The sequence below is a fragment of the Carassius gibelio genome, chromosome B22, assembly GCF_023724105.1.
Source record: "Carassius gibelio isolate Cgi1373 ecotype wild population from Czech Republic chromosome B22, carGib1.2-hapl.c, whole genome shotgun sequence".
NCBI classification, from domain to species: domain Eukaryota; kingdom Metazoa; phylum Chordata; class Actinopteri; order Cypriniformes; family Cyprinidae; genus Carassius; species Carassius gibelio.
In genome coordinates, this window is record NC_068417.1 from 47,720,865 (window position 1) to 47,746,967 (window position 26,103).

The following is a 26,103-nucleotide window of genomic DNA, read 5'->3' on the forward strand; positions in this document are numbered from 1 at the left end:
ACCTGCTTTTAAAGGGAATGTTGGATGACGCTCTGATTGGTTTATTTCACGTTACGCCCAAACCACACCTATGAATAATGAAGCTACATCAGACCAACCCATTTTAGATTTGCGCCGGGCGCAAGAGCCTTTATCCCGCTGGGAAAATAACAACAGTGCCGAGACCCGCCCACAAACTTACTTGCGCTTCGCGCTTTGACACTTGCGTTTCAGATCGTTAAAATAGGGCCCACTGTCACTAACTCACCAGCAGAGCTTTCCACATAAAAAAGTAGATCTTATTGCATTAAACCATACCTGTTAACAACTTTAGTAAATCAAGCAATATATCTATGAAATATCAGTATAAAAGAGCAGCAGTTGCTTTTAAATATTTATTTACCATTTCTAAATGGCAGGACCACTAGCTTTTCAGATCCACTATGAAACTAGATCACAGATCTCACATTATTGGAATGACTTTTTCCTGTCACAACCAGCACGACCCCTGGTTATTTTCACCATGAGCCTCAGGCATACATTGGGATGTCAGATATAAACTCATAATATCTCACTGCCTCCAAGAACAACACCTTGTTATTTATTTATATTTTATTTGTTTGCACCTTGCATGATGACTTCCCTGAATGGTGACTATTTAGACATAATAAAAAAAAGAATATGGAGTCTGACAAATGCTAGTCTCATCTTTAGATACTCTTTGTTTTAAAATTAAGAGTTAAAGAGACTGCTACAGTTAGGGCTTTTTTTTAGGAAAAATCGGTTTGAAACAGACTTCCATGGAGGCACTTAGTAGCAAGTAACCTGTTATAGAAAGCAAACTTTATAAGCAAAGTGTGTTACGTATGTATTTTGTATTAAATAACCCACACTTCTGATTGCAATTCTGATTGCATAGTCTGCACACATTTACTGTTTGTTCATCTTCTGTTTTCTTATTGTTTGCTCTATAACGGCTCATGCAAACTGCTGAGACATTGTTTGATTGTGGGATTTTTTTTTTTTTTTTTTATTATTATTTCTCACAAATGGTCTATTACACTGTGGTCTGTTATTGCTCCTAAATGGCACACACAAATAAAATATAATTTTGAACATCCACATTAAATCACCACAGCAACTATACTAACACATAAAAATATGTATCTTGTAATGTAAAATATTTTTTGCTTAGTAACAAACTGTCCTTCTGTATATGAGTCAGTTTTGAATCACCATAACATATTTTATTTTCCATTTCTGGGTTCTGTCATTCTAAACCGTATCCATGAAGTTCATATTGCAGAAGCTGATCGTCAGGTGTAGATGAATCTCATCAGTTAGATCCTCCTTTTTCAGTAGACTGGAGAAGTTCAAATGAATAGGTGTTAGAAAAGCTCATCTCACATTCTCAGCTGAGTTATTTTGAGGGAAAGTGATAACACGGCTGTTACTTTTAAATGCTGCTTACGTTAGTGTCGTTTCAGATATGATGCAAAGTGCTATGAACAACTTCATAAAAAGGTGGCAAGTTGTTCCTCTGTGAACTCCATGTCATCTATATTTACCATGTTTTGCACAATTTTCAATGAAAGAATGATTACATGAACAAACGCATGAACAAATAACTGAATCAAACAGTCATTAAGAATGGAGGTGTTTACTGTACAAGTAGAATAGCAAACTGGAATAAATAAATATTGTTTCGGTTTCCAGGACAATGTGGACCTGGGGGATCTGATGTTTTCTCTGTGCTACCTACCTACTGCTGGACGACTGACCATCACCATGATCAAAGCAAGGAATCTGAAGGCCATGGATATCACTGGAGCTTCAGGTATGAGCAGATTCAGATTTCATTAATATACATGTAATATATATATATATATATATATATATATATATATATATATATATATATATATATATATATATATATATATATATATATAATATTACATTTGCATTCATGCATAAATAGATTTAATAACTGATTCCCTTTTATAGTAATATAACATGGTCAGAGTTGTAGCTTTGACTGTATTTCCAGACATTAAAGATAACTTTCCAGTGTATGTGTATCTTTCTTTGGATTTGTGTTCAAAAAGGAACCGCAGAGAAAAGGTCATGGCATTATATGTAATATTCTATGATAACATTAAAATTTTTACTGTCCACTTGGACTAATTTCCTAGATCCTTATGTGAAAGTTTCTCTGATGTGTGATGGACGGAGACTGAAAAAAAGAAAAACCTCCACCAAGAGGAACACATTAAACCCAGTGTACAATGAGGCCATAGTGTTTGACGTCCCTCCAGAGAACATTGACCAAATCAGCCTTCTCGTAGCTGTTATGGACTATGACCGGTGAGAGTTTATTTATTTATTTTTTTATTTTTTTACATTTATTTTAAATATATAATTATATTTAACTGACAATTATGCATATGGAGTCGTATTACACACCATAGCTGGTGTGGATGCTGTTACTGTTGGAAAGTCGTGGCCTAACGGTTAGTGTTGGACTTGCAATCCAAGGGTTGTGAGTTTGAGTCTCGGGCTGGCCAGAATTGTAGGTTGGGGGAGTGAATGTACAGTGCTTTTTTCCACCTTCAGTACCATGACTGAGGTGCCCTTGAGCAAGGCACTGAACCCCCAGGTGCTGCACTGTGTGTGTCCACTTTGGATGGGTTAAACACAGAGCATGAATTCTGAGTATGGGCCACCATACGTGGCTGTATTCACTTTTATCATTATAGCTTTTTCTGCCTTTAATTCTGTTTGTATTCTTTTGTTTATCCTGTAAGTGTAGCATTGTTTTGGTTGTTTAATATTGGGATGCTAAACATGGATGGACAAGGCAAAGCAAACACATCCTAAAATTTACTTTATGCTTGTGGACTTTAAGTCAATACTTCATTGTATGTTAATTATTGTGAACATGCTTTTTGTTTGTAAACTGAGAGATGAGTCAAAAAAATATATAAATTAAAAAAAGTTTAATCATATTATTATTAATCCATAATTATACACACAAAAGTACACACACACTTCTGATTAAATGGTCTTAATGAAGAGATAACATATGCGAGCCTTATAGAAGGGGCTGTGGAGATTCTTAATGCAGTTCTGCAAAAAGTATAATATTGCAAAAAGTAGTCTTATGAAGTAAACTGTATTTTTCTGTGTCTTTACACAGTGTTGGTCACAATGAGGTCATTGGCGTGTGCCGAGTAGGTAATGATGCTGAAGGTTTGGGCAGAGAACATTGGAATGAAATGTTGACGTATCCACGCAAACCCATCGCACACTGGCACCCTCTCATCGAGGTAAGACTGCATGGACTTTCTCATTCAAAGGTTAATTCAGGTCAAATTTAGTATTTGCTAATAGGCAGCAGGCCTAATACATCAGGCATAATACAAATTGCCTTAAATACTCCGTGTTCCAAATTATTATGCAAGTGACATGTCAATAGGATTTCGGTACAATTAAGAGGCATAATTTTGTTTGTGTTGTTTTTCACATCATTTCAAGTAACTGGTGTCAATCTCAGACAGGTTTAGTCAATAGTTTGCCAGGTCTTCTTAGGTAAATGGAAACCCTTCTTAAAGAGGTTGTTCCACATTATCAAGCAAGTTCTCATGAAATATAGTGTTGAAGAAAGATCTTTCTAAAGATGAAAAGTATGAAACAATGCAATGTCTTGCAAAAGACATCAAAACAAACAATATTTTGCAAAAAGCAAATAGAGATACTGGCAAAATATTTTTGGAGAGATCTTGGTCAGATTAAGATTTATTAAGGAAAGTTTCTGTCAAACAAATGAACTGTATATGTAAATAAGCCACTGCTGAGCAGCGGCCAGGTGTTTGAAGCTACTGGAGTCTCAAGATCCTCTCCATGCAGACTAGCAGTTGTGTGTAAAGCTGCAGTTCATTCACTGCTAACCAAACCTCACAAAGAGAAACCTGCACAGTGGCTCTTATTTTAATATACTTTAAAATATAATTTATTCCCATAAAGCAAAGCTGAATTTTCAGCATCATTACTTCAGTCTTCAGTGTCACATGATCCTTCAGAAATCATTCTAATATGCTTATTTATTATCAGTGTTGGATTTGTTAATTTTGTTAATTATGTTAATTTAATAATAATAGTGTACATTACTAATTTCAGCAATGACTCATCTGAACATCTCTGATAAGCCATTCCATTAATACGCACAGCATAATCGTGTGATTGGTTATAATGCAGTGCTGTACAAACGCGTCTGTCGACTCACCGCCAGCCAGCAAGTGCAGATTCACATTTAGCAGCTAATACGGTGCCCCATTGAATGATCTAGTCACACTCATTGTATCAAATATCCAAAAATATTAGTAGACATTTTTTTGTCTTTTGGAAGCCGCATTCAAAATCTCTCACTTTGAATGGACATGTTGCCTCTCATTACTACTATACTTCAGAGTTATTTTTAAGCAGAAAGCATAGAGTGGATATCAAAATGTGAGAACACTCTATAAATACATTATTTATTATTATTTTCTGAAATATTGTTAATCTTCATTATATTATCTGTAGATATACCACTATTCTGTTAGCGTGTGACCAAATATCCAAGGCATTAAAGAAAAACCTTTATTGAGCACAGTGATCAAAATTGGAGAACAGTAACCACTGAAGCACAAAATAAGATTATAACAAAAATTTGGAGGGTTACAACTGCCAGTAAAAAATAAAATAATAATAATAATAATAATAATAATAATAATAATAATAATAAAAGTAAATAGGCTTGGCCATTTCATTATTTCAGTATTTTTAGCTTCAAGGAGCTGCTTTACCTGTTTGCGGTGTGACAGGGGCACTGTCTTGCATGTAAATTGCAGGCTGACTGGGAGATAACTACTTGCAGGACTGAATGTTGTTGAAGGAGGTTCAGATAAACATTTGCATTCACCCTACCATGTAACTGTATAAGAGGAAATTAGACTGTATAACCAGGAAATTAGAGCCAGATTAACAGCATTAAGTTGGGTATCTTCAAGTGTTCTCAGATTTGTATATTATTATTATTATTATTATTATTATTGTTATATATATATATATATATATATATATATATATATATATATATATATATATATATATATATATATATATATATATATATAATACAATTATTTCAAGAAATATGCTAAAAAAAATTAAGACACACAGTTATTCTGCTCTTTTGAGGGGAAATTCAGACATGGGGAAAACAAAAGAATCAAGCACACTGAACCATTACTGACCTTAAAAAAAGTTTGATTTTCTCTGAAATTCTCTGTAAAACTCACTTTCTAGAGACTTTATTTAAAGCAAACATCCACTGTATATATAGCTCTGTCATTTGTGGCACTTCAGGGAGCAAGAACAAATAATTTTCTATCACAGTTTTGAAGGCTGAGGTGAAGAGTACTGTGCGATCCTGTTTTGTTTAGTTTTGTCTATTTAAAGGTCAACCTATTTTTAACTCTACCCTTCAACCCAAAATAAATAAATAAATAAATAAATTCAATTTTCTCATAACATATTTCAGCACAACATAAATAAATAAAAATACCTTTTTTAGGACAATTACTTTAAATTTCAAATAGTAGAGCATAATTCAATTTTAAAATGATTATTTGATTTTTTATATTATACACACACACACACACATTTAATAAATTAAATGCTAGGATGATTTGTAAATACCTGTGTATGTATTTATTTAATTGCTTGACCTGTGAACTGTGAATTTAATGTAAATGTCCAATTAAATAATGTCAAAGCAATGGAAGCATGGGCAATGGAGTTTTGAGTGAACTAAGATTAATAGTTCTTTGTTCTCCTGCACTCTCTGCAGTATCACAGTACTGGAGGGGGAAGTCAGGGAGGTTCCTGTAATTCCTTGAAGGCCCCCCCTTCACCATAGCCTGAGGTCCAAGGTCTCATCTTTAGAGCAACAATAGAAGAAAATTCATGCACAAGATGTTCTGTCCTGGGATTCAGAAGCCCAAGATCATAGAGCTCCAGTTGGCAGTTCCTGTCAACAGAGGGAATGGTGTGCCATTTACTTCTACCTGTGCACCTGGAAGCCCTTCCACTGCATGGGAATACTTGATTGTTTCAGCTGCATGTTGAGTGGTCACATACTGTATGGTTATTTTGTGCAACTCATGGTGAATTGGAAAAGAACATTTTGTGGAAAAAAAGTGGAAAATAATATTTTTTTGTTGTTCTCAACGTTTCGATTTCAAGTAAATGTTTTCTAAATCAGTCTGTGTTTTAAATGGAGTGTCAGTGTGTCACTCAGTGCTCTTGAGGATAGAATGTCAATTTCCCCTTTTTAATTTATACCCTCCCACAGCGCATGAGTGTGTTTTGGTGTGGTGAAGTTCAAGATGTTCTCTGTTTCTTGTTTGAAATGCTCTGTGGATTTTGTCATAAAGCATCATGGTGGTGAATTGTTTACAGACTTTGCAAGTAAAATGTAATTTCTCATGTTATTAAACATCTATTTCTTACAAAACTAATCTGGTTTAAATGAAGTGTTTCTGTTTATTGAAATCACTATGCAGTATAGGGTTCATTTGATCATCTTTAGATTTAGTTTAGTTTTTAACTTTTTGAATTTAGTCTGTGTAGTGTGTGTTTGGGCATAACAAATAAATAAATGTGTACAAAGTTACAAATCTCAAAGTCCACTCCAAAGGGATATTTATTTATTTATTTATTTTTTATCCCTTTTCAAGAACCACAATGAACGGCACATTTGGATTACAGCGTTGTTTTCTGGGTTTTGTGATGTCTCAAAGTGGCCCAGTAGAGTAGGGAGGGGGAGGGCCGAGGTCGTGGTTAAGGCGGCTGTACATGGTGTGATTCTGATGGTCGGAACTTCGTGAGCCCTCGCACATGTCAGAATTGAGTTTATCCGAAAATCTTACAGAGGCAGTCATATGACACAAATTTAGTATGATTTTACAAACTCTGAGATTATCATTACGTTTTTACGCCACTCATTACAATATGGATTCTGAGGACGAAATTGTTTTCTTTGTGGCAGCTAGTGCTTGATACATCCAAAAAAAAAAAGAAAAGAAACAAAGACATGGCAAAGAGAATGGCTGAAAAGTAGATAAAAACATGGACTTTCTGTACTTCATAAACAACTCGAGGTGAGAAAGTTATTTTTGATTTTTTAGTTGTTTTGCCGGAAATACAAACTGTTCATAAAGCTGAACGGAAAATTTGGCACAATTCGGAATAACAAATACAAAGTAGAGCTGTATAATTAACTAAAATTACTATTTATGTACATAATATGTGGGTTTTATCATCTTCTGGTTGGTCAACTTCATATGGATCGCCAAACCACATATACGTCATTAGGGCTGTCACTTTTAGTTCGAAAATCGATTGCACAATCGATCTGATCAACCAAAAAAAGTTTTGAAAATGAAAATAGGGAATGGATTTTAAAGGGGGGGGGGTGAAATGCTATTTCATGCATACTGAGTTTTTTACACTGTTAAAGAGTTGGATTCCCATGCTAAACATGGACAAAGTTTCAAAAATTAAGTTGTACGTTTGAAGGAGTATTTCTGTTCCAAAAATACTCCTTCCGGTTTGTCACAAGTTTCGGAAAGTTTTTTTCGAGTATGGCTCTGTGTGACGTTAGATGGAGCGGAATTTCCTTATATGGGTGCTAAGGGCGCGTCTGCCGGAAGAGCGCGCGCTCCCGTATAGCAGAGCAGAGAGAGGCTGTGCACAGACAATCACTGATCACAGCGAGAGCATCGCGAAATGTCACAAAAGGAGTGTGTTTTTGGTTGCCAGGGCAAGACAACCCTGCACAGATTACCAAAAGAGAAACAGCATTAAGGGACCAGTGGATGGAGTTTATTTTTACAGAGCATCAATGGAGTTGTGCAAGTGTTTGTGTTTGTTCCCTGCATTTCGAAGATGCTTGTTCACAAGGCCCAGGTTGACGCTGGATTTGCACATCGTTTATTTCTTAAGGATAATGCAATCCCAACGAAAAAGGGTCACGATCGTGTGTTGGAACCGCATGCGGTGAGTAAAACTGCTTCAAATATCTCTGTGTTGTTAACTTAGCAATCAGCGCGTAAGCACATCAAGTAAACAACATGCGATGTTGTTATCAAACTGCACGAGTAAAACTGCTTCAAATATCTCTGTGTTGTTAACTTAGCTATCAGTGCATAAGCACATCAAGTAAACAACATGCGATGTTGTTATCAAACTGCACTTTCCACATGTACAGCTTAAAAAAAAAAAAAAAAAAAAAAAAAAAAAAAGACGACAAAGTGGAACTTAGTCATTTTCCAAAACCGCTAAGCAAATATATACAGTTTCAGTACATACCACATAGAGAAGCCTTTGCTGATGCTGCTCTTGTTAAATTTCAGCCTCTGGATCTGTGTCACAGTTTCCAGACGCGCTCAACACAAAATCCTACTGGCGCTCGTGATTCTTTAGCTCCGCCCACACGTCACGCCTCTAGGCACTCGTGTTTTTCCGGGAAAAATCGGTACAGACTATCTTTCTCTTATGAATATAATAAAAATAAAGACTTTTTGGAGTTATGAAGGATGCAGTACTACTCTATAGGTAATGAAGATTAACAGGATATTGAGTGAAAACGAGCATTTCACCCCCCCTTTAACCAAATATGTACACTATTTATTATTTTCAAGTCCATTTAAAGTTTCATTTTTTGAACAGTGAACAGTGGTTTGAAATGGATTGAATCATTATTTAAAATAATTTTTGTATTGCCTAAATCATAAATGCAGCCGGGTTGAAGCCTGCACTGATGTTTTTCTTTTGTTATGGCAGCTGTCCCCTCTGCACATATATTTTTTGCTGTTTGTTATTCTGCACGAAACGTCTTGCCAATAAATAAGAAATATTGTTGACTTGTGCGTTTCCAGCACTCTCTTTACGTTCGTCCGTTATTTGACGTTGAAAAAGGAAACGTCTTTTTTTAGACGTTTTTTTAGACAATTTTTTTTAGACAATTTTAAAATCGATTCAATAAACACTTATGTCTTAAAAATCGAAAATGATTTTTTCACAAAAGTGACAGCCCTATACGCCATGAATTTAAACTGACAGCGCCCGATTTTTGTTTGACATGTTTGAAAATTATCGGGAGGTGTTGTGGTAACGTTCTCTGATCAGCCCATAATTGTTCTTACACGATACGAGCCACGACCATGCAAGCATCTATGATTTTCTCCCGAGATAAAAAATCGTCTGTGAGCACGTATGACAGCAAAAATTACACTGTGTATGCCCGCCTTTAGAAAGCTTGGTTGAGTGCATCAGACAAGACGACAACGAAGAAACAGTGCTGCTGTAGCATCAAGTTTCCGCAAGTTATTACACATGCACCTGAATAATTATGTATGTAAATATGTATGTTACAATGATGAAAACGTTTTTGTAAAAAAAAAATTCTAACAGAAGTGACAATGTTGGACAATGATGTAATCTTCAGAATATACACTTCAATTCTGAGACTACAGTGTTTCCCATACTTGAGTGTGGGTGTTTTTATATCACTGTATTTCTGAAGGAAACCAACTGTTAGTACTGCATAGCGCTGTTTTGTACATTCTTTACCGTGGAAACCTCGATTTCTAACACTCCAACAGGCAGAGAATGAATCTGCATATATATGCCGGCATAAATAGAGTCAAAATCTGTGGGAAACACTGAATTATGGTATAAATAAACTCAACTGTTTAACAGTTTTACTGCAATTCACGTTATAATGTTAGAATTAAAGGACAATAGACATAATACACATAAACTTATATGTAGGTAGTAAATGCAGTTATATTTAAGCAGCTGTTGACATCCTGTCTAAAATGTAATTTAGCCAAAAAACAACAACGTTTCCACTCTAATATGTCTTGCAATAACTGCGTGAAAAGGTTTTGCATGATACTCTTGCTCAATATTCTCAGGGTCTGAATCCGGCTCAAACTGATATGGCAATGTTGACATCATCTTTAAAGGGGGGGGTAAAATGCTCGTTTTCACTCAATATCCTGTTAATCTTGAGTACCTATAGAGTAGTACTACATCCTTCATAACTCTAATAAAAGTCTTTAGTTTTATTATATTCATAAGAGAAAGATAGTCTGTACCGATTTTTCCCGGAAAAACACGACCGGCTGGAGGCGTGACGTGTGGGCGGAGCTAAAGAATCACGAGCGCCAGTAGGCTTTTGCGTTGAGAGCATGTGGAAGCTGTGACATTACCCTGAGGGAAAAACCATCATCCAAAACAAACCATGGCTTATAGTCAGATTCAGGCGTTTATTTATGATCCAGAATCAGATCCCGAGGCTGAAACTGAACGAGAGCAGCAGCAGCAACGACTCGCTCCGAGCGGGGCTCCAACCCGGGTCTCCGGCATGGGAGGGGACGCACTAACAAGGAGGCAGAGATATTTTAAGCAGTTTTACTCACCGCCTGCGGTTCCAACACACGATCGTGACCCTTTTTCGTTGGGATTGCATCATCCTTAAGAAATAAACGATACGCAAATCCGTCGTCAAACTGGGCCTTGTTTGTAAAACAAGCATCTTCGAAATGCAGGGTACAAACAAAAACACTTGCACAACTCCGTTGATGCTCTGTGAAAATAAACTCCATCCACTGGACCCTTAATGCTGTTTTTTTTTTTTTGGTAATCTGTGCAGGGTTGTCTTGCCCTGGCAACCAAAAACACACTTATTTTGTGACTTTTCGCGACGCTCTCGCTCTGATCAGTGAATCGCTCTGATCAGTGAAATGTCTGTGCTCAGCCTCGCTATACTGAGTGCGCGCTCTTCCGGCAGAAGTGCCCTTAGGACCCATATAAGGAAATTCCGCTCCATCTAACGTCACACAGAGCCTTACTCGAAAAAAAAACTTTCCGAAACTTGTGACAAACCAGAAGGAGTACTTTGGGAACAAAAATACTCCTTCAAACGTACAACTTAATTGTTGAAACTTTGTCCATGTTTAGAATGGGAATCCAACTCTTTATCAGTGTAAAAAACTCAGTATGCATGAAATAGCATTTCACCCCCCCTTTAACTATAACAGAGCAGACGGAACTTGCTGCTTTGGCAAGGGCGAGGTCGTACTGAAACATTGTCCAAGCAGTTCACCAATCACTACGCACTGGGGACAGCTAATCAATCGGATCACATTTTGCTTTTCAGAAGGTGGGCCTTCATCAAACCCAGGACTAATTGAGCCGTTTATGCCAGGCTGGGGAGGAAACAGGAGAGCTTGTTCTAGTACACCCACAAATTAAAATCAAGACTTTGTATAATAGAGTATAAAAGCACTTTTTATCATAAAAAGGACCCTTTAAAGATAATGAACAAGATGCCACATGGATCAGGCTATCTTGAGTCTTTCTTGTAATTTGACCTAATGAAAAAGATCTTAATTAGCTTTAGTGGAAGCATTAAGCTGCATTGTACAATATATCAGTTTAGGAATATCAACTTGAACTGGCAATTAATTTCAAATAGCAGAAGAAATATTGAACCACAGCCGTAAAAAAAATAAGTAAATAACCTTTTCCATGTAATGACTCCAGACACTATTGAAACTAGTTAATTTTCCCATATTGAGTCTGACAGAAATTATTTGCCTTCATACAGCTCTAAACAAATGTTCTCATTATAACCAAAGCAACAGACATGATGAAAGTGCTGTGTTAAGTGTCACAGGCATGGTGCAACTCATGTCAGATGGCTCTCATTCATGGAGATTGATTTAGGCATTCATTGTTGTGTGTGTTTTGTCGCCAATCACACTCCATTTGTTCCTGTCAGAGACACGAGGTCTTGCTTTCATCAGATACATCTGTTACCTTCAGATAGAGAACAGCCTTGGAGAATTTTTTTGTTTTGTTTTTTTCACAAAAAGAACAGGGTTGAACAAAAACCTGTGCTTCAGCACCTCATCTCTTGTGCTGCATTATATTCAGCGTTGGATAATTTTTTTTAAATTATATTTCTGGATTCCAAAACTTGTTTTCCAAAAAAGTTAGTGCTAGCTTTTATTTTACAGGTGCATGGTTATCAACAAAGATGACACCTTGACAAATACAGAAAGTCCATATTACTTTAGCAATTTATTATTATTATTATTATTATTATTATTATTATTATTATTATTATTATTATTATTATTATTATTATTATTACTATATTGGAGTTTACAAATTACCAAAATGTCCTCTCTAATCTCCAAATTTGTTCCAATCTCATACTTGTGTGTTTATAAATATGCATTCAGCTAAATGTCAATCAATAATTTAGGCTGTATCTTCTAACCACTTTAAGATACTGAAACAAAACTTGATATGACAACTTGAAACAGAACGCCTGATCAGTTTGGAGAAAAATAGCCGTTTAGATTTTTTTTTTTTTTCTTTTTTACGTCAACATTTGTTTTTTCAGCATTTCAAAACGCTTTTTTTTATTACTTATTTACCAATGTGTGATAGTTAGGAATATGCGTATGCAGCTTAACATATATATATATATATATATATATATATATATATATATATATATATATATATATATATATATATATATATATATATATATATATATATTTATATATATATATATATATTTACCATGAATAACATAATAACACACTTTAACATGCCCATTCTTACCAATATAGTCACCAATGTCAAACTTCATGTGATCTGTGCTCAGATGAAATAACATTAAACCAGTTGAGCCACAAATGGAGCTCATCTTTAATGTCAAATAGATTTATATTTGTTTCTATTGACTTTATGTTCTATAAAGCACTTTGGGAATTATTCCAGGCTTGTCCTGGGATTAACAGGTTACTCAGAACTCATGGACCACGATCCTGGAATGGTGCCTTTGTCTCTACAGCACTCCGATCATGTCTGTGACATTAAAAAAGTGGCAAGGGGTCAAAGATGTAAGTGCTGACCAGAGACTCTTTAAAATCTCATAACAGTCTTGTTAAGGGTAGACAGAGTCTGAGCTGTATGAATGTAGTGAGAGCAGATTTTCTTCCAGTGTAGTGTGTGTTTGTGTGTGTCTGTGTCTGTGTGTTTCTGTGTGTGTTGCTCCGCATGAAAATTAAAATGAAAGAGGTTAAAATGAAAGAGGTTAAAATGAAATTAATTCACTGTCGAGCAACACTCAAATTCTAACCAAAACACTCAGACTATGATGACTCATATATCATGGTGTGTGGAGTTATAATCTATCAATTGTGAAATAATGTACTAAAATGACTACTTATTGTACAATAAAACTGATTCAAAGTCACTTCACATTAATGGTGCTTGTTAAGGCACACATAACTGTTACTATTGCTCATACACAGGGTTTTTGTCTGGCAGAGAATAAAATTGAGAAGAAAAAAAAAGAAAGAAAGAAAGAAAGAAAAAAAAAAACTAGCTATATCTATACCATAGACATTTGAAATTGGCTCTTTCCTTACCCACCTAACAACCAACTAGAACAGGAAAATAGACAAATTAAATGAAGACCACCAGTACCGTTTCTAGGCACAGGCAAACTAGGCAGTCGCTTAGGGTGCCACCAGCTGGAGGGTGTACACAATGGCACTATATTTATCAGGGTTGTGATAAAGAGTTGCACAGCCAACCTGAAATATGAATGCAGCCCCCACTGGATCCCGCAACATCACTGGTCTAGACTCACTAGAGCATTGCCAATCTGAAGATGCCTGTATGCACATTAAATCAGAGCACTGTTAACTGTTTCCTGATTATTGCATGCAAAGTTTGCATTTGGAGCACCCAAAACACCAAATCATGTTGAACAATTGTTCCAAAATGTGTTCCATTTTTGCACCAATGCATTGTTAAAGGATCAGTGTGTCATGCAATATTCCCACATAAAACTTTAACAGCCAATTAAAAAATATTGGTAAAATAAAATTATGTAATTCACAAGATAAATGGATCCTTTATTAATCTTCATAGTCAATTTTAATGCATCCTTATGGAAGGTCCAAATGCTGAATAAATTAATTCATAGTGCTTAAAGGGAGCAGCATCATACCATAGAGGGCATATCATCATTGCTATTTAAAGGGGAAGTTCATGTGTCAATCAGTAACAAAGAAATACTGTAAATAGCTGCATTCAGATTACTTTTTTGCCCCGATCAGGTTTTTACATGTGACGGGTGCTAGCAAAATGATTCACAATGAGCAAAATATAAAAAAAGAGAGTGTTTAACATAACATTAACATAACATGGATTTATTTGTGGCTATCCACCACAATATCAAGAGTGACTCCCACAAATAGATTTTCCAAAAAGTCTTTGACTTCGTTTAATAAACATGATCACTGCATGAGTCAAAGTCGAAACTCGTTGTGGGTGTTTTTATATCACTGTATTTCTGAAGGAAACCAATGGTCTTCTGAAAATTATGGATGTAATTTTCATCTTGCCTTTAATGTCAGAGCAGGGTTTGTGAGCGCAGGCTCAGCGATTATTTGATTACAACTTTTACCGGGTGAATATATATATATATATATATATATATATATATATATATATATATATTTTTTACATTTACATTTATTCATTTAGCAGACGCTTTTATTCAAAGCGACTTACAGATGAAGACAGTGGAAGCAATCAAATACAACAAAAAGAGCAATGATATATAAGTGCTATAACAAGTCTCAGTTAGGTTAACACAGTACACGTAGCATGGGATTTTAACTAATATAATAAATAAAAAGAAAACAGAATAAAAAAAATAAAAGAATAGAGCAAACTAGTTAGAGGTCTTTACACATACACACACACATACATATACAATTGCATAATAAATGAAAAGAAAATAGAATACAAAAAGATTAGAAAGGTAGTTAGATTTTTTAAAGAATAGAATTAGAATAGTGAGTGTTAAAGTTAGAGGGTCAAATAAAGATGGAAGAGATGTGTTTTAAGCCGATTCTTGAAAATGGCTAAGGACTCAGCTGCTCGGATTGAGTTGGGGAGTTCATTCCACCAGAAGGGAACATTTAATTTAAAAGTCCGTAAAAGTGACTTTGTGCTTCTTTGGGATGGCACAATCAAGCGACGTTCACTTACAGAACGTAAGCTTCTAGAGGGCACATAAGTCTGAAGTAACGAATTTAGGTAAATGGGTGCAGAGCCAGTGGTAGTTTTGTAGGCAAACATCAATGCCTTGAATTTTATCCGAGCAGCTATTGGAAGCCAGTGCAAATTGATAAACAGAGGTGTGACGTGTATTCTTTTTGGCTCATTAAAAATTAATCTTGCTGCCGCATTCTGAATTAATTGTAAAGGTTTTATAGAATTGACTGGAAGACCTGCCAAGAGGGCATTGCGATAGTCCAGCCTGGACAGAACAAGAGCTTGAACAAAGAGTTGTGCAGCATGTTCCGAAAGAAAGGGCTTGATCTTCTTGATGTTGAATAAAGCAAATCTGCAGGTTTGGACAGTTTTAGCAATGTGGTCTGAGAAAGTCAGCTGATCATCAATCATAACTCCAAGGCTTCTAGCTGTTTTTGAAGGAGTTATGGGTTTGCCTTGGAATCACAAGCAGTTCTGTCTTGGCAAGGTTGAGTTGAAGGTGATGGTCCATCATCCAGGAAGAAATGTCAGTTAGACAAGCTGAGATGCGAATAGCTACCGTCGGATCATCAGGATGGAATGAGAGGTAGAGTTGAGTGTCATCAGCATAGCAGTGGTATGAAAAGCCATGTTTTTGAATGACAGAACCTAATGATGCCATGTAGACAGAGAAGAGAAGTGGTCCAAGAACTGAGCCCTGAGGCACCCCTGTAGTTAGATGTTGAGACTTGGACATCTCACCTCTCCAAGATACTTTGAAGGACCTATCTGATAGGTAAGACTCAAACCATTGAATTGTTGTTCCTGAGATCCCTTTCGCCAGTAGCGTTGATAGGAGGATCTGGTGGTTAACCGTGTCAAAAGCAGCGGACAGATCAAGCAGGATAAGTACTGAAGATTTGGATTCTGCTCTTGCCAGTCTTAGAGCTTCAACAACTGAGAGCAAGGCCGTCTCAGTTGAATGTCCACTTCTGAAGCCAGATTGGTTGCTGTCAATGAGATTGTCGTGGGTGAGAAATGTAGAGACTTGTTTGAACACAGCTCGTTCAAGTGTTTTTGCAATAAAAGGAAGAAGGGAAACTGGTCTGTAGTTGTCTAAAAGAGATGGGTTGAGTTTGGGTTTCTGTGGAGTTATACTACAGTCTAAATGATGAGGGGAAAACACCAGTGTGGAGGGAAGTTTTGATGATGTGAGTGAATGCAGGTACAACCTCAGGAGAAATGGTTTGAAGGAGATGAGATGGAATTGGATCAAGCGGGCAAGTTGTAGGGTGATTAGAAAGGATGAGTTTTGACACTTCTGCCTCAGAGAGTGAAGAGAAGGATGTAAATGAATGTAAGTTTGCTGGTGATATGAGCTTGACTGACTGTGGTGTGGAAAATTGTGCACTACCCAGATAGCAAACAGTCATTGAAACTATGCTGAATCAACATCCCGTTGTCAACATTAAGTCATTGAATCAACATCGAACTCTGATGTTGATTCAACATCATTTTGCACCCTGATTTAATATTGAAACAATGTTGAAATTCTGTCCATAGATCAACGGAATTTCAATGCTATTTCAATTATCAGGAATATTGAAACAATGTTGAAATTTCAACTGAACCAAGGATCAACGTGATTTCAATGGAATTTCAATCGTTTTAAAATGTTAATTTTAAATGTAATGCCATAAATTGAATAGCCTGCTTTATCTACAGCCAGGATGTAAAAAATCAATGGAACATTTAAAATCTTGTATAAAACACAGAACACACCACACTATTTAAAATCAAATTCATGTTTATTAGCTTCTCTACTCTTTATTTACATTTCATTGTCATCTGATGCCTGCATAAGTTGTCGTCCAGTCCCTCCTGCCCAGTCTGGCGAATAGCGCAGCCACTTTTGGGTGAAAATTGGGTGATGGTAGCTGTCCCCATCTGCTGAGTAAGAGCATCTAAAACAGAAAATAAAATCACAATGCAAAACAAATATAGCATTTAAGTTAAACAGAACATATATTTGAACAAATTCAGTAGCCTAGGCCTATGATTTTTCAATGATCGGATAAGGCAATAAGTCCTCGTGTTGTAGGCTAGATCATATTTCCCCTATATTCAAAGCACTTTTCAAAACTGCCTGTTCATGGATGTATTCGAATTAAAGGGAGGCAAAAAGGATTAGCTTGCAGTGACCTCTTTCATAAGGAAAATGTATGAGGCCAATTGACTCAAAAATGTTTATGTTTATTATTTTATTGGTTCAGAAGTAGTTGTTAACTCCACAAATTTAATATAAATAACTGGATACTTATTAAATAGTTAATGTAGATTAGAGTTACCATAGACAAAAGATGTTTTGACAAAATAATCATAGACAAAAACCGTTGCATTCAGTTTTTGACGAGGTTTTGGGCTGGAAAACCAATTGCAAGTGGTGCAAGTTGTTTGCAGAAATAAAATAAAATGAAATCAAAAATGTTGTTTTGCTTACTTGGTGTGCAATAGTGATCTGTAAAAGAACAGAAAAGAAAAAAATATCTGTTAAAAACAGCAATTAAAATTCACAATCATACAGTGTGACTGTACTTTATACATATGTACTCAGGTAGCCAATCTGTTATTAAAAATTTAAAAATAAAGAATATAAACGACATAATATACAAATTAAATATACAGTGGTTTATTCTTTTCAGCTACAGTTGATGTCATAGTAGCATTCAAGAAATAAATGTAAAATATAAAAAGCGAAATACACTTTAATGTAGGCATATAAAATATACAATTCTCATTAAAGCTAATGAATTACGCCCCATTAACTGGACTCCCCCGGCCTCTCAGATCACCATTAATGTTAAAGGGATTTTAATGCTAAAATATGCTATTTTTTATGCTGCACTTTCTTCCTATAGTGAATATCAAGCTACAATATATCTGTTTGTCAGCTCAAAAGTTTCAGTGGTAGAACTTTTGCCTGGCGTGTCAGAGGTCCGGGTTTGGGTATTAAAATGAAGTACAATAGTTGTGCAAGTACAATGCTGTATCACTTGCGACGCAAACATCCAAAAGCAAATGAAAGCCGATGAGTACAACTGATGAGTAGTTTACACTTTAGATTAGGGGGTGCAGAAAGCTTAGTAAATTATTTATAATGTTTATTGAGATAATAGTACAATGTTGACATTTCAATGATTTATAAGTGATTAATAATATATTAACTAGTAACTATTAACCATTAAGGATTTTGTTCGATTCAGTTGTTTACTGAAGGCCCTGACTGAAACCCCAGGGTACTCAGGGTACTTACTGTCTGACAGCAGGTTCACTCAGACTCTGCTCATCATCACTGAAGAGTCCAGGAACAAAACAAGCCATCTGACACAGAGACAACAATATTTACTCTGCAGTTCCAGGTTCATTAGAAGGAAACAAGATAAAGCAGAGGTAAAATGCAGATAAAAGACAGAATAATATATATAACAACAATAATAACATATGTAATATACAAATTCTACTACTAATAATATAATCTTAAAATAACAGAATCTATATTTTTAATTTTAGGATGAGTGTGACTTATGTTTTGATGTCAGGGACTTCTTAAATTTGGCGAAATATATTCTGAAAAAGGCATATTAATGTATTTCATGAGCTTCTTTCATGAGCTTCTTTTCATGAGTTCACCTGTATTTCTAAGTCAGTATCTCCCTTCAGCCACATTTCTGAAGGGAGATACTGACTTAGGAATACAGATTTACTGAAGAAGCTCATGAAATACATTAATATGCCTTTTTCAGAATATATTTCACCAATTTTCTTTTCAAAAATCTTGGAGTTTCACTTTGTTCTGTATAGTTTCTTTCTGTCCACCTGAAATCACAGAACAATTTGTATTAATATCTGTTTATCATGAAATATCAAAACTCGTGAACTTGTTTTCAGCCGATTAACGTTACACTCTCAGTGTAAGTGACGTCATCGATTCAGTAAATCAGCCTTTTCTAAAAAAAAAAAAAAAAACACTGACAAATCACCAGCAAAACATTCAGAGCCATCAAAATATCTCATACACACACGACGATTTGATGAAAAGCCCAGAGTTTCATCAAAAAGAGCTCAAAATTTGCCTAACATTACCTGAAAACTGCTAAGATAGATGCTAACGGACTTTTTCGAAGACACTAAACCATTTCTATAAAATAAATTTAATTGAAACATGTCAATAACAAGTAAGAAACGTGTCAGAAACATTTGTATATCATATTTGTGTGATTTTAGCGACTAAACTTACCTAAAACAGCGTAAACCGCAGCGAGAGACGGAGATTACTGCTTGCCAGTAACGTTTTTTGTGTTGACGCCCCGTTTCCATGGCAACTCTGCTCCTCGCGCAGAACTCACCGCACACACAGCATTCACACAAACAAACATCTAGAGTTAAAACATTACATTTATAATGTACATCCTCATTCAATAATCACTCACTATAGTAAGATTAATATAGTAGAATATAGTAGATTCTTTCTGGCAGCCTGTAAAAGAGTGAAAAACACGACGATAAAGCAGTCAGGACTTCTCTTTAATAAACTGCTTTTACATTTTCCCTCCGAGAAACTGCTGGACACGAAAGGCTTTAATATTAATTTACCGTGACCGTTGTCTAAACAAGTTAACGGTAACATTATTTGAAAATGAGCCAGTCTCTTCAGCTGCCCACAGACTGTATAAAAACACACCGCGTGCCTGTGCTGTCTGGGTTCATATCGAACATTAAGCAAGCTTACCTGTACGCTTGTGCCAAGGGTCCAGAAATGAGCAGTACGTTGGGTATACCACCCGTTGATCTCCCGGTCAACCAAAAATCGATGGATTTTCTATCATATTTCCCGGTCAACTATATTTCGATGGATTTTCAATCATATTTCCCGGTCAACTATATTTCGATGCATTTTCAATCATATTTCCTGGTCAACTATATTTCAAAGCATTTTCTATCATATTTCCCGGTCAACTATATTTCGATGACTTTTCAACAACCGCATCGTTTCTCTGTCCACTATAAATCAATTACTTTTCAACACATTCAGGGATCACCCGGTAACCAAATATCAATGCTTAATCAATCATAAAGATAACTATGGATCAATGTTGATCCAATATTGTTGCCATCAACATTAATAACATCAGGTTTTCATCGATATGATAATGGTGATTCAACATTTATTTTGCATTGAAATTTCAATATCAACCATAATGATGATTCAGATGGAAAAACAATGTTTATTCAATGTTGGCTTGCTGTCTGGGTAATGTGTTTAATTTTATTAATGAAAAACGTTGCAAAGTCGACAGCTATTAGAGATGAAGCAGGAGGAGGAGGAGGAGGACAAAGAAGTGAGGGAAATGTTTTAAAAAGCATGCAAGAGTTAGATGAATTGTTAATTTTGTTATGGTAGTATGTCCTTTTAGCAGAGGAGACATTAGCAGAGAAAGAAGATAGGAGTGACTGATACACAATAAGATCAGTAGCATTTTTGGACTTGCGCCAGACCCTTTCAGAAGCTCTAAGCTTAGAACGGTGTTCGCATAGAACATCAGATAACCAAGGGGCAGAATGGGTGTTACGGGATGGCCTGGAAGATTAGGGGCAAACAGTGTCTAAACAAGATGTAAGAGCGGAGCAGAAAGTATCAGTAGCACTGTTAGCATCCAAAGATGCAAACAGTTTAGGGGAAGGAAGTGAAGATGAAACCATTTCAGATAGCCGGGAGGGTGAAAGTGTGTGTAGGTTACGTCGAAAGATGACATGTGGAGGGGTAAGTGATGTGTCAGGGATCATGTTGAGGTTAAGAGTGAGGAGGAAGTGATCCGACGTGTGCAGTGGAGTAACCAGAACATGATCAGTAGAGCACCCCTGTAGTTAGATGTTGAGACTTGGACATCTCACCTCTCCAAGATACTTTGAAGGACCTATCTGATAGGTAAGACTCAAACCATTGAAGTGTTGTTCCTGAGATCCCTTTCGCCAGTAGCGTTGATAGGAGGATCTGGTGGTTAACCGTGTCAAAAGCAGCGGACAGATCAAGCAGGATAAGTACTGAAGATTTGGATTCTGCTCTTGCCAGTCTTAGAGCTTCAACAACTGAGAGCAAGGCCGTCTCAGTTGAATGTCCACTTCTGAAGCCAGATTGGTTGCTGTCAATGAGATTGTTGTGGGTGAGAAATGTAGAGACTTGTTTGAACACAGCTCGTTCAAGTGTTTTTGCAATAAAAGGAAGAAGGGAAACTGGTCTCTAGTTGTCTAAAAGAGATGGGTTGAGGTTGGGTTTCTGTGGAGTTATACGTGCCTGTCTAAATGATGAGGGGAAAACACCAGTGTGGAGGGAAGTTTTGATGATGTGAGTGAGTGCAGGTACAACCTCAGGAGAAATGGCTTGAAGGAGATGAGATGGAATTGGATCAAGCGGGCAAGTTGTAGGGTGATTAGAAAGGATGAGTTTTGACACTTCTGCCTCAGAGAGTGAAGAGAAGGATGTAAATGAATGTAAGTTTGCTGGTGATATGAGCTTGACTGACTGTGGTGTGGAAAATTGTGCACTAATGTGTTTCATTTTATTAATGAAAAACGTTGCAAAGTCGTCAGCTATTAGAGATGAAGCAGGAGGAGGAGGAGGAGGAGGAGGAGGACAAAGAAGTGAGGAAAATGTTTTAAAAAGCATGCGAGAGTTAGATGAATTGTTAATTTTGTTATGGTAGTATGTCCTTTTAGCAGAGGAGACATTAGCAGAGAAAGAAGATAGGAGTGACTGATACACAATAAGATCAGTAGTATTTTTGGACTTGCGCCAGACCCTTTCAGAAGCTCTAAGCTTAGAACGGTGTTCGCATAGAACATCAGATAACCAAGGGGCAGAATGGGTGTTACGGGATGGCCTGGAAGATTAGGGGCAAACAGTGTCTAAACAAGATGTAAGAGCGGAGCAGAAAGTATCAGTAGCACTGTTAGCATCCAAAGATGCAAACAGTTTAGGGGAAGGAAGTGAAGATGAAACCATTGCAGATAGCCGGGAGGGTGAAAGTGTGTGTAGGTTACGTCGAAAGATGACATGTGGAGGGGTAAGTGATGTGTCAGGGATCATGTTGAGGTTAAGAGTGAGGAGGAAGTGATCCGACGTGTGCAGTGGAGTAACCAGAACATGATCAGTAGAGCACCCCTGTAGTTAGATGTTGAGACTTGGACATCTCACCTCTCCAAGATACTTTGAAGGACCTATCTGATAGGTAAGACTCAAACCATTGAAGTGTTGTTCCTGAGATCCCTTTCGCCAGTAGCGTTGATAGGAGGATCTGGTGGTTAACCGTGTCAAAAGCAGCGGACAGATCAAGCAGGATAAGTACTGAAGATTTGGATTCTGCTCTTGCCAGTCTTAGAGCTTCAACAACTGAGAGCAAGGCCGTCTCAGTTGAATGTCCACTTCTGAAGCCAGATTGGTTGCTGTCAATGAGATTGTTGTGGGTGAGAAATGTAGAGACTTGTTTGAACACAGCTCGTTCAAGTGTTTTTGCAATAAAAGGAAGAAGGGAAACTGGTCTGTAGTTGTCTAAAAGAGATGGGTTGAGGTTGTGTTTCTGTGGAGTTATACGTGCCTGTCTAAATGATGAGGGGAAAACACCAGTGTGGAGGGAAGTTTTGATGATGTGAGTGAGTGCAGGTACAACCTCAGGAGAAATGGCTTGAAGGAGATGAGATGGAATTGGATCAAGCGGGCAAGTTGTAGGGTGATTAGAAAGGATGAGTTTTGACACTTCTGCCTCAGAGAGTGAAGAGAAGGATGTAAATGAATGTAAGTTTGCTGGTGATATGAGCTTGACTGACTGTGGTGTGGAAAATTGTGCACTAATGTGTTTAATTTTATTAATGAAAAACGTTGCAAAGTCGTCAGCTATTAGAGATGAAGCAGGAGGAGGAGGAGGAGGAGGACAAAGAAGTGAGGAAAATGTTTTAAAAAGCATGCGAGAGTTAGATGAATTGTTAATTTTGTTATGGTAGTATGTCCTTTTAGCAGAGGAGACATTAGCAGAGAAAGAAGATAGGAGTGACTGATACACAATAAGATCAGTAGTATTTTTGGACTTGCGCCAGACCCTTTCAGAAGCTCTAAGCTTAGAACGGTGTTCGCATAGAACATCAGATAACCAAGGGGCAGAAGGGGTGTTACGGGATGGCCTGGAAGATTAGGGGCAAACAGTGTCTAAACAAGATGTAAGAGCGGAGCAGAAAGTATCAGTAGCACTGTTAGCATCCAAAGATGCAAACAGTTTAGGGGAAAGAAGTGAAGATGAAACCATTGCAGATAGCCGGGAGGGTGAAAGTGTGTGTAGGTTACGTCGAAAGATGACATGTGGAGGGGTAAGTGATGTGTCAGGGATCATGTTGAGGTTAAGAGTGAGGAGGAAGTGATCCGACGTGTGCAGTGGAGTAACCAGAACATGATCAGTAGAGCAGTTTCGTGTATAAATAAGGTCCAGTTGGTTGCCTGATTTGTGAGTAGCAGTAGCTGACACTCGGTTGAGATCAAAAGAGGCAAGCAGAGTGTGGAAATCGGCAAACAGAGGTTTGTCTAGATGAATGTTGAAATCTCCAAGCATAACTAGGGGAGTACCATCCTCAGAAAAGGTTCAGAGCAACACATCCAATTCATCCAAAAAGTTACCCAGTGGTCCTGGGGGTCGATAGACAACTAAAAAATGTATTTTAAAAGGGTAGGTAACAGTAACTGAATGAGATTCAAAGGAGCTGTTGATAACCAAAGATGGTAAAGGATTAAATTTCCAATCATTAGAGATGAGCAGACCAGTACCTCCACCTCTTCCAGTCAAACGGGGAGAGTGGGAAAATGAGAAATTATTGGAGAGTGCTGCAGGTGTAGCAGTGTCCTCTGGTTTGATCCAGGTCTCTGTTAGGGCCATGAGATTAAGCTTTGAATGACTAATAATAGAAGTAATGAAATCGGTTTTGTTTACAGCAGACTGGCAATTCCAGAGACCAATAGGAAAAGAAAGTAGTGTATTAGCAGACATAGGCAAAGTATGCAGGTTGTTAAGAATGCGCTGTCTACATTGTGTGTTGCACGGTTTACGAGTGGTAATGATAGTAGGGATCTGGAAACACATAGTAAGATTTGGTTATAAACAAAAAACAACTGAAACAGAAATGAAACAAGGAAAAGGAAAAAGAGTAATCAAAACAATACTTATATCCCCTGCCGGTGTCCCTGCCCGGTGAAATCGCACGGTAGAGTCGATGGTCTTTACACTCTTCGGTCTTCACACGAGGAGGGCTTAACTGGAGGGCTGCCGCGACCGCTTCCGCGGTATACTAATCTTTTTTAAACCCGACAAAACGGAAATTGAATTCAGCTGAACGTACTTTACTGTTTATCACATATCACAACAAAGGTCTAAGCAAGTGCACAACACTGACAACGTATGCGATAGAGTAGGAGACAATATATATATATATATATATATATATATATATATATATATATATATATATATATATATATATATATATATATATAGGGGTAAGAGTAGGAGTAAGATATATATATATATATATATGCCGCCACAAACAGAGTGCCAGTCTGTTCGGTTATGAATATTATTAAATATCTTAATCTGAATGTCGGATTGAAATGAACACTGCTATTAGAGTAGTAAATCGTTAGCATAAGTGCGGCTAACGCTAAAATAATGTGCATTAGAATGAAGTGCATTAGAATTCTTTATTAACTATTGAATGCTCCTATAACCAGAGTACATGATGATATTTACAATTTTTACACATCAGAGGCTTTTAAATGAACTGTGAATCTAAAATATGTGAATGTACTAATGGTTAACATTGTGTCATATCAGTCAGAAAAGCAGTTCTGGGCTTTATTTTTATTTAAGATAACTTATTTGATATTCTTGGCTTTAAATTTCTAAAGCATTTTTAAATAAAATATGTACACAGTTTGGATTGGACTTCGAATTAGTCCATGTGACATCAGAGGGTCAGTTGAAATTTTTTGAAGCATCAAAAATACATTTTGGTACAAAAATAGCAAAAACTACGACTTTATTCAGCATTGTCTTCTCTTCCGTGCCTGTTGTGAGCGAGTTCAAAACACAACAGTTCAATGATATCCGGTTCGGGAATGAATCACTTGATGTAACTGGATCTTCTTGAACCAGTTCACCAAATCGAACTGTATGGAGCTAAAAGAGTCTCAATAAAGATAAATACACACACTACATTCACATATGCACACACAGGATTCATACATGCACACACATGATTCATAAATACTGTACACACACAGGATTCACAAATGCACACACAAAATTTAAAAAGCACAGAAGATTCACAAATGCATACAAAATTCAGAAATGCACACAAAATTCAGAAATACACACACCATTCAGAAATGCAAACAACATTTACAAATGCACTCAAGATTCACAAATGCACAGGACAAAATTCAGAAATGTATTTCTGATGCACACACAAATATATACTGATCTACAAAATGCTTGCGGTCTGTGAACTTCACTGATTTTGAGACTCCCCTGACTTGGCTCGACACACAAATGCTTTTCTTTAAACAGGTAATGATCAGCAACCAATCAGATATCTCCCTTCTTTTAGCCAATCACAAGAACGCACTCCACGTGGGGGATTGTTTACTTATAAGCCAATCACATGAACACGTTCACACAGCGCGATATGCCTGTGGTGTGGCATATTATAGCCTACTTATTTATTAAATTGTATGAAAATACAGATGTTTAGATTACAATTCAGGTTTATTTTTTATTATTTTTACAAAATATAGATTTAAAGGTCCCCTTCTTTGTGATCCCATGTTTTAAACTTTAGTTTAAA

General features: G+C 36.6%; 1 protein-coding gene and 1 long non-coding RNA gene across 3 annotated transcripts; one reads left to right on the forward strand and one right to left on the reverse strand.

Annotated features, from left to right (window-relative positions):
- Window positions 1-6,539, forward strand: LOC127988554 (synaptotagmin-9-like). The gene is made up of 4 exons (XM_052591334.1): window positions 1-1,816; window positions 2,175-2,346; window positions 3,179-3,308; window positions 5,873-6,539. Exons 1-4 carry the CDS (start codon window positions 1,720-1,722, stop codon window positions 5,939-5,941), a joined length of 468 nt encoding a protein of 155 aa, XP_052447294.1. The 5' UTR covers window positions 1-1,719; the 3' UTR covers window positions 5,942-6,539.
- A 10,415-nt stretch (window positions 6,540-16,954) lies between these two features.
- Window positions 16,955-18,885, reverse strand: LOC127988460 (uncharacterized). 2 transcript variants are annotated; one of them, XR_008161668.1, is made up of 4 exons: window positions 18,856-18,885; window positions 18,479-18,546; window positions 17,666-17,683; window positions 16,955-17,129 (listed from the first exon to the last, which is right to left on the reverse strand). It is a non-coding gene; the product is annotated as an uncharacterized LOC127988460 (long non-coding RNA). The 2 variants fall into 2 exon arrangements; XR_008161667.1 differs by lacking the exon at window positions 18,856-18,885 and having other exon boundaries at window positions 18,479-18,795.
- Window positions 18,886-26,103: the final 7,218 nt, after the last annotated feature.

Excerpts from the sequence above, each read along its gene's own strand:
- LOC127988554 (XM_052591334.1), top strand. The coding sequence starts at position 1,720 with ATGTTTTCTCTGTGCTACCTACCTACTGCTGGACGACTGACCATCACC. Across the intron at positions 1,817-2,174 it reads GGATATCACTGGAGCTTCAG|ATCCTTATGTGAAAGTTTCT; the intron begins GTATGAGCAGAT and ends CTAATTTCCTAG. Across the intron at positions 2,347-3,178 it reads GCTGTTATGGACTATGACCG|TGTTGGTCACAATGAGGTCA; the intron begins GTGAGAGTTTAT and ends GTCTTTACACAG.